The 8,512-nt window shown below is 36.3% G+C and overlaps 1 protein-coding gene across 1 annotated transcript in view; it reads left to right on the plus strand.

Annotated features, from left to right (window-relative positions):
* Positions 1-8,512, plus strand: part of ICA1L (islet cell autoantigen 1,69kDa-like) — a 65,087-nt gene that overhangs the window by 20,593 nt on the left and 35,982 nt on the right. The window contains exons 6-8 of the mRNA XM_006862027.1: positions 1,414-1,512; positions 2,705-2,790; positions 5,595-5,638. Coding sequence (XP_006862089.1) covers positions 1,414-1,512; positions 2,705-2,790; positions 5,595-5,638 — 229 coding nt within the window. The remainder of the gene's footprint in view (positions 1-1,413; positions 1,513-2,704; positions 2,791-5,594; positions 5,639-8,512) is intronic.

Here is an 8,512-nt window from a genome sequence, read left to right on the forward strand (position 1 = left end):
CAACACCAGAGATGGAGGCAGAGGTGATGGCATGGAGAGACAGCACAGCTGAGGACTCTAGGTTCATGGAAGGAGAAAGACTGTATGCTGGTGGCCAGGAAGCTGGCTTGCTAAATGTACCCTTTGGCTGTTTAAACAATTATATATCCCTGGGTATTTTTTTGTACCTCAAAAAAAGGGGGTGGGGAATAGAGGCAAATACTGTTAACCGATGGTACATGGAGGGGATTGTAATCATTGCATTGAGACAAAATATGATTGGTCAAGTACAAAACCAATGTTCTGCCATGTTAACCATCACTCAATTCACAATAAAAGCATTAAAAAAGGAAGATGTAAGGAATACACAGAGTCACTGTACCAAAAAGAAATGGATGATGTTCAGCCATTTCAAGAGATAGCATATGATGAAGAGCCAGTGGTACTCAAAGAAGACGTCCAAGGTGCACTGTAAGCATTGGCAAAGAAGAAAGTTACAGGAGTTGATGGAATATAAATTAAAATCTTTCTACAAACTGACACAGCCTTTGGTTGGGTGATGATGCATGGACGGGATGGCAATAAAATGATGTATGATAGAATGAGTGTAAAGCTAATATTCCCCCATGTAAACTATCACACAATAAAAAAAAAAATGATTTCTTACATTTTTACAGAACAAAATGTCTGCAATGCAATAGTTGTTAATTCCATCCTCCTTTGTTCTCGCCACACTTACCTCTCATTTTGAACAGGAGCCTTGAAGCAGCAAGGAAAATGTCCAATTACCAGAGTTAGATTGAGGATGATTTCCTTGTTAAATGTTTCCTGAACTCTAGATAAAAGACCAAATTTAATTGTAAATAGTCTTTTTCACAAATTAATAAGTGATCCTATATGGCTACCAAAATAAAGATTATTTACCTACCCCCCTCTTGTTATAGAGATTGCTTTTAACATTTCTCTGTGGATTCCTTAGAAGGTGTTCTGATGTGTCAACTTTCATTCTCTTGACTGCAGTTACTCTCTGGGTGGCTCAAGTGTGCATTCCAATGCTGCATGCACGTAGGCACACATTCATGTACGAAGATGCCTGTTCTTAAACAAAATGACTATGTACAGTAGTTTTTGGTTTAAAAAACTTGGCATATTGAATTTAGTTCCTGTGTCTTATTATTTGGGCAACTCTCCATTTCTCTTTCTCTCTTTTTAAAAAAAAATCATCTACTGTGTGTTGTTAAGGGTTTGGAGTCGGTTCTGATTCATAGCGACCCTGTGTAAGATTTCCAAGGAGTAACTGGTGAGTTTGAACCACTGTCTTTGTGGTCTAGTGCTTATCCCACAGCACCACATCAAGACTCTGTCTACTATACTAGTGACGAAAACTAGATAAAAAGCAGATAAAATGTTGGCTTTTGTTTTTCTTTTCCTCAGAGAACATTACTTGGATTCTGGGAGAAAACAGCTCGATTGATGTTCCAGATCCACGGGGAATGTGTTGGCTTCCATCCATATGATTTTGTAGCTCTCAAGGTAACATTCCACTCCTGTTCTTTTGTTAACTGTATTCCACATCATTTGGTACTAACATGAAACTCTTTTTCTGTAATGCCTCATTTCAAATTGATGAGACACAGGGAAGCACTTTTCTACAGTCCTCAGCCAAGGATCAGCACTTCCCTGATTCCGTGTCTTACAGCAACACTAAGAAAACACATGGGACTACCACTGACATGATCAAGATATGAATAGGGTAGTTGAGGGGAAAGGAAGAAAGGTAAAATGCAGTGGAGATGGGAAACAAAGGTAGTGGGAAGGAAAAACTTAAGAGGAAGAAGTGATAGAAAGTGTTCATGTGTTCTTAAAAGTGACCAGATTACCTACCCAGCAATTTTAGAAGTTAAAAAAAAATTTTTTTGCCCTTGTTTAACTTTTACTTTGGTGTCATAGAATATGTATTCTAAAGAATTTTTATTCACATTTTATTTGCATAATATAAAACATGTGTCAGGTATGATTGTAGCTATGGTTATACTGATTTTGATACCTGTGCATCTTCCTGTCATCCATCTTTGCAAATGACTTGTTCAGAAAAGTCACACTGTGTGAAGCATGGCTTTACTCTGGTAAGCTAGATGTCAGGACCAATCAGAGTATCAGTATAGCTTAGAAGTGTTGCTTATGAATTTGCTCAAACCATATGTGATATTTCTGATTGGTTCATATCTTCTTGTAGGTTCATATTCTTGGGATTTAGTCTAGATTTTTAAGTCATGTTCTGACATGGCATCTTCCAGTATAAAAGATGTCCTTTAATTAGTTTCTTATTACTTCTATAGTAAATGATTCACTGGATAGCAAGCAAACAGTGTTATTAAGAAAGCAGTGTTGATACCATTTCTGATTAGAATTAGGATTGAAAAGCTTTGGTTATATTTATAGCATGCCTTACAGGCTGGCAGTGCAGCGTAAGTCTTCTTTAGGCAAATCAGAAAGATGTTAACACTGTTATTAGCCCACATCACAGTGTGAATGGTTTCTATAAGCAGCCAGCATAGACAAGAACATGGGATTCATTCATATGATATTCATACATGTTTCTCATATCTCTCACGCTCTAGTCCCAAAAGTATTCCTATTTTATATTGTTTTTAGAATTTTTATTCTGTTTGCAAAGAGGGAAACAAATTCTTTGTCTAGTTAACATTGAATTTCTTATCCTTAGCAACTGCAAGATACTTCAAGCAAGGTTACTGAAGACCACAAAGAAGAACAAATAGAAAATAGTTATTTTACAGAAGACCTCAATAAGTGAGCAAGCAAAAGTTATATATAGTGTATGGAAGTCTTGAATGCCATTGTGACATATGTTTAAAGAATTGTTTCTTTTCTGACTTACTAAATACGCATGTGTCATTTTCCCAATCAACACTAAAAATTTATTGTGACTCCTTGTATACATATTCTTTCCATTGTCAACATGGTAGACAAGGAGACAATACATATACACAACAAATTGGGTAGATTAGTCCACATGCTGTCTTTGGAAGACAGCCTTGTAATAGAGCCCCAAGTACCCCTACCCAGTGCCTCCCATAAGGAACAGCAGGAGAGAAGAAAGTGACAGGTGCTAGCAGCTGTGTGACAACAGCTGGGAAGACCTGTGGTAAAAAATTTATCTCAACACAGATGTGACTTGGTAGACTACCTGGAAACAGTGCTGTTTTTATGCACGTCTTTCATGCTGCCCATTTCCCTTAGAGTCCTTATGCCCTTTGTTTTCCTTTAAGAGCTGCTACTTAGTACTCAGTTTAAAACTAGATTCCACTGGATATAGAAATGTACCAAGTTATAAGGCCAAGACAGTGACAAAGCCTTGTGTAGAAAGTGATCCTAAATACCAGGGGAAGTAAAAAAAACATTAGTATATAATTATCTAAACCTTTATTAAGCAAAAATATCAAAATTTGAAGTTATTCTTTATCAGTGTACCTTCCACTCAGGTCTATACACTTTTGAAGACAGTGTTTCCATCTCTCCAACCCTTCCCCAAAGAATTTTGCACTTTTCAATTTATACCACATCAAAATGGCAGTTAGGCATGCTTGAGGGATCATTTTAAATATTCTTTGAGTTTAGGGACCACACAGAAGTCTAAAGGGGCAAGATTGATGTGTAGGGTGGATGAAGTAAGGTTTCCCAACAAAAACCTCAGAACAGCTCTTATTGTTGTTGTTGTTGTTAGGTGCCATCGAGTCGGTACCGACTCATAGTGACCTTATGCACAGCAGAACGAAACACTGCCCGATCCTGGGCCAGCCTCACTACTGTTGCTACACTTGAGTCCATCAATACTGCCACTTGGCCAATCCATCTCGTTGGGGGTCTTCCTCTTTTTCTCTGACCCTCCACCCTACCAAACATGATATCCTTCTCCAGTGACTGTTCCCTCCTGACTCCCCTTGAAAAATGAGCAGGTGCATTGTCCTGATGGAAAAAAAAAATGCCTCATTGAATCTTTACTGTCCTTTTTATGACAAAAGTAGTTTTCAATCTTCTTAAAACTTCTTCATAATAAGAGTAATGTCAAATTTTTAACAAAAATCATATGGACATCTTCCCAAATCCCTGAAGTTTTGGAACAAATTGTGGGAATGCTGCCCCACATAAAACAGCATTTTAAGGAAGGTCAGGAAGATTTCAAAAATGAATTCAAGGTAGAGAGTTCAGCTCAGAAGATCATGGAAACTGTTGGGCTTCCCAAGGGGTAATCTGTATAGATTTCTTCAAAGGATACAGGACAAACATGGGATCTTATTATGAAGAAGTTTTAAGAAAATTGGAAACTACTTTTGTCAGAAAAAGGACAATAAATATTCAATTTTTTTCCATAGCATAAAAAGTATTCTATTTTTTTGTAGGTTCCCTAACAAGATGAAGATAAGTGTATTACTGAGAGAATTTACTGGCAGCCCTCCATTGATCATGGAGACATGTTTAAACACGTTTTGTTTAGAATAAAACTGTGCATGTATGAACTGGAGTGCCAGAAACAGCAACTTCATTGTTTACCATTTTGCCATCTTTTTTCCATGGGACAATCCACAACAGCATTTTGGCTAACTTAATAACAACTGTGATAGGATGTAGATTAAGTGATCAAATATCTAATTATAAAATAAAGCCACTAATTTAGTTTTTGAATATTTGTAGTTACATGAAATATTAATTTAAAAATTTTAAATCATATTTTTCACTCACATTTTATGAATTTTGCACAGAATCTCCTTGTGCATCTTTAGCATTATGGTAACTACTTTTTGAGCTAACTTACAAATTCCATGGCACTTTACCTTATATTCCATCTAAGCTGTCTAATGAACCATATATGTGTAGTGTCATTAGAAATTTCATTCTAAGACACAGGTACCTACTTACTCTGTAGGTTTATTTTTATGGTCATTGCAAAATAAGTGTTGTTATTTTAAGAGTCTCAAAAGGCATATTAAAAACAGCTTCCAGTACTGAGGGTACCAGGAATAATGAGTAAATATGGGTAAAATTTCTTTGGCTCACTTTTGGATATTTCATCTTTAATACCCCAAATTAGTATTAATTAAGATTGTGTTGGCTAATATATTGTCTTCTGCAAGCATGCCTTTGATGTTCAAAATAGTGTACCCTTTTGTTTCTAAAGTTTTTCATCCCCTCTATTTCCCAATTATTCCTGAGCAAGACCTTTCAGTGCTTGAAAACTAAACACCAAAGTCTATGGCTTTAGTGCTTCCCATTATGCTTGTCAAAGTTGATAACGGCCCTCTATGTAGCACATTGTCTACAATGCTGAATCTGAGGCCTGCCACTTGGCTGGTACTCAGTAAATGTTTATTGAATGAATGAGGGGATGAAAGATTAATTTAACAGTCTGTGTAGATCTATGGAAGAAACAGGAAATTCTTAGATACAGATTTCTGGATATCTGCTTGACAGCTATTTTATATGTTTCCTCAGTTAAAAAAAAAAAAAAAGATTTAAACTACATAAAACTGTTTATTGCACATGAATTCTAAATGAATTTTAACCAAAATCTTTGCATTTTTAAATTTTCACTTCAGATTAGTTTTGTTAAATGAGGAAGCAAACTTGGGGAGTGAACCAGGTAAGACAGCAAAAATTCATTACTTTGAAATTATAACATTTTAAATACCAAAATAGTTTATCATAGCTTTTAAAAAAAGATTGTGTTGAAAACCATTAAATTTAAATAGACATGTTAAATAAGTCACCATATAGGTCCTCTCTGTATAAACACTTCTGACTTATCTTTCTAAAAATGCCTACTTAGAGGGTTGAATAAAGTCTTCCATAGGGAATTCTGTTTTCCTCCAAAATTTGTTGTTCCTATTGGTAAGTGCCATAAAGTCATTTTCAACTTATAGTGACCCTGTATAAGGTTTCCAACGGTGTAAATCTTTGCGGTACCAGAAAATTTCATCTTTCTCTTACGGAGTGGCTGGTGGTCTCAAACCTCCAACCTTGTCCTTGTGGTTCACAGTCCAGTGCTTATCCTATGGAATTTTAAAATGCAGAAATCCAATTCACAGATAATAGGACTGCATGATTAAATTTCAAGTTCTCCTCATACTTTGTTTTTATTAGAAATTTGTATTTATAGACAGTCAATATATATTTGGATCACTGTGAAAAAAAATAATGTAGACTTTGGAGGCAGAAAAATCTGGATTTGAATTTGTGCTCATGAGGAACCTGTACATAAACCAAAAGCAGTCTTTCAAACAAAACAAGGGAACACTGAATGTTTTAAAATCAGGAAAGGTGTGTGTCAGGGTTTTATCCTCTCACCATACTTAACTTATTCTGTATACTTAGCAAATAATCCAGGAAAGTAGATTATCTGAAGAAGAATGTGGCTTCAAGATTGGAAGAAGACACATTTATAGGCTGCAATATGCAGATGACACAGTCTTGCTTGCTGGAAGTTAAGAGGACTGAAAATCCTGATGAAAATCAAAGACTATACTTTCTGTATGAATTGCACCTCAAATAAAGAAAAAGAACATCCTCACAAATGTTTGCCTGTCATTTACTGACTATGCAGAAGCCTTCAATTGTGTGGATCATGACAAGTTATGGACAACATTGATAAGTTTGAGTATTCTGGAACACATAATTGTGCTCATGAGGAACCTGTACATAGACCAAGGGGCAGTTGCTAGAACAAAACAAAGGAAGACCAAATGGTTTAAAACTAGGAAAGGTGTGCACCAGCGTTGTATTCTTTCACCATACTTATTCAATATGTATGCTGAACAAATAATCAGAGAAGCTGGATTGTATGAACAAGAGTGTAGCATCAGGATTGGAGGAAGTCTCATGAACAATTTGCGATACGCATATGATACAACCTTGCTTGCTGAAAGAGAAGGGGGCTTAAAATTCTTACTGATGAAGATAAAAGACCACAGCCTTTGGTATGGATTGCACCTCAATGTATAGAAAACTAAAGTCCTCACCACTGGGTCAGTAAACAGCATCTGTATAAATGGAGAAAAGATTGAAGTTGTCAAAGACTTCATTTTGCTTGGATCCACTATCAACACTCATGGAAGCAGCAGTCAAGAAATCAAATGACATATTGCATTAAGAAACTCTGTTGCACAAGACCTCTTTAAAATGTTCAAGAGCAAAGATGCCAGTTTGATGACTAAATTGCGCCTGACTCTAGCCATGGTATTTTCAATAGCTTCTTTTTCATGTGAAAGTTGTACAGTGAGTAATAGACTATAGACAAAATGATACATTTGCATTGATGTTGGAGAATAATGTTAAAAGTACCATAGACCGCCAGAAGACCAAACGAATCTGTGTTGGAAGAAGTACAGCCAGAATGGCCCTTAGAAGCCAGGATGATGAGATGTTGACTGTCATATTCAGGAGAAACCAGTCCCTGGAGAAGGGCATCATACTATGTAAAGTAGAGGGTCAACAAAAAAGAGGAAGACCCCTCAGGCGAGATGGATTGGCACAGTGGCAGCAGCAGTGGGCTCAAGCTTAGCAATGATTGAGAGGGTGGCACAGGACTGAGCAGAGCAACAAGACAAGAAAAAGAGAAAAGTTATCCAGATTAGAAAAGAAGTAAAAGTATCTCTATTCACAGATGATTTGATCCTATTTGTGAAAAATGCCAAGAGTCCACAGAAAACTTCTAGAGCTAATAGAGGAATTTATCAAGTTACAGGGTATGAGTTTAACAACAACAAAAAGTTGGGTTTCTATAACCAATTGGGTTTCTATAAATAACCAGCAATGAGAAATCTAAAATGGAAATTTAGGAAACTATTCAACAACAACAACAACAACATTCACTTACAGTAGTATCTATTTATTCCTAGAATCAAATGCCTAGAAATAAATCTAACCAGGGATGTGAAGGGTTTATACAATGAAAAGTATATAACAGTCTAAAAGGGATTTTAAAAGACTCAAATTAATGGAAAGACATTCATATATTTAAAGACTTAATATTAAGATGTCACTACTACCCAAAGTGATCTGTAGATTCAATGTAATCCTGATCAAAATTACAGTAGCCTTCTTTATAGAAATTGGAAAACCAGTTCTTAACTTTATGTGAAAGGACAAGAGGCCCTGTATAGCTAAAACATTGCTGGAAGAGAACAATAAAGTAGGAGGACTCACACTTCCAGATTTAAAACATAGCATGTTGTTCTTAAGTGCTATTGAGTCAGTTGTAGCTCATAGCAAACCTGAATAGGGTTTCTGAGGCTGTACATTTTTGCAGGAGCAGAAAGCCCAATTTTTTCCCACACAGTGGCTGGTGGACTCAAACTGCCAATCTTGTGATTTGCAGTCCAATTTTTACTCTGTAGTGCCAGTGTGCTCCCAAAACATACTATCATGTTAGTGTTGGTGGTTATGTGCCATGGAGTTGGTTTCAACTCATAGAGACTCTGTATAGGGCTTCCAGGGCTGTAAATCTTTATGGGAGCAT

This window comes from Chrysochloris asiatica, unplaced genomic scaffold (assembly GCF_000296735.1).
Source record: "Chrysochloris asiatica unplaced genomic scaffold, ChrAsi1.0 scaffold00045, whole genome shotgun sequence".
Lineage (NCBI taxonomy): Eukaryota > Metazoa > Chordata > Mammalia > Afrosoricida > Chrysochloridae > Chrysochloris > Chrysochloris asiatica.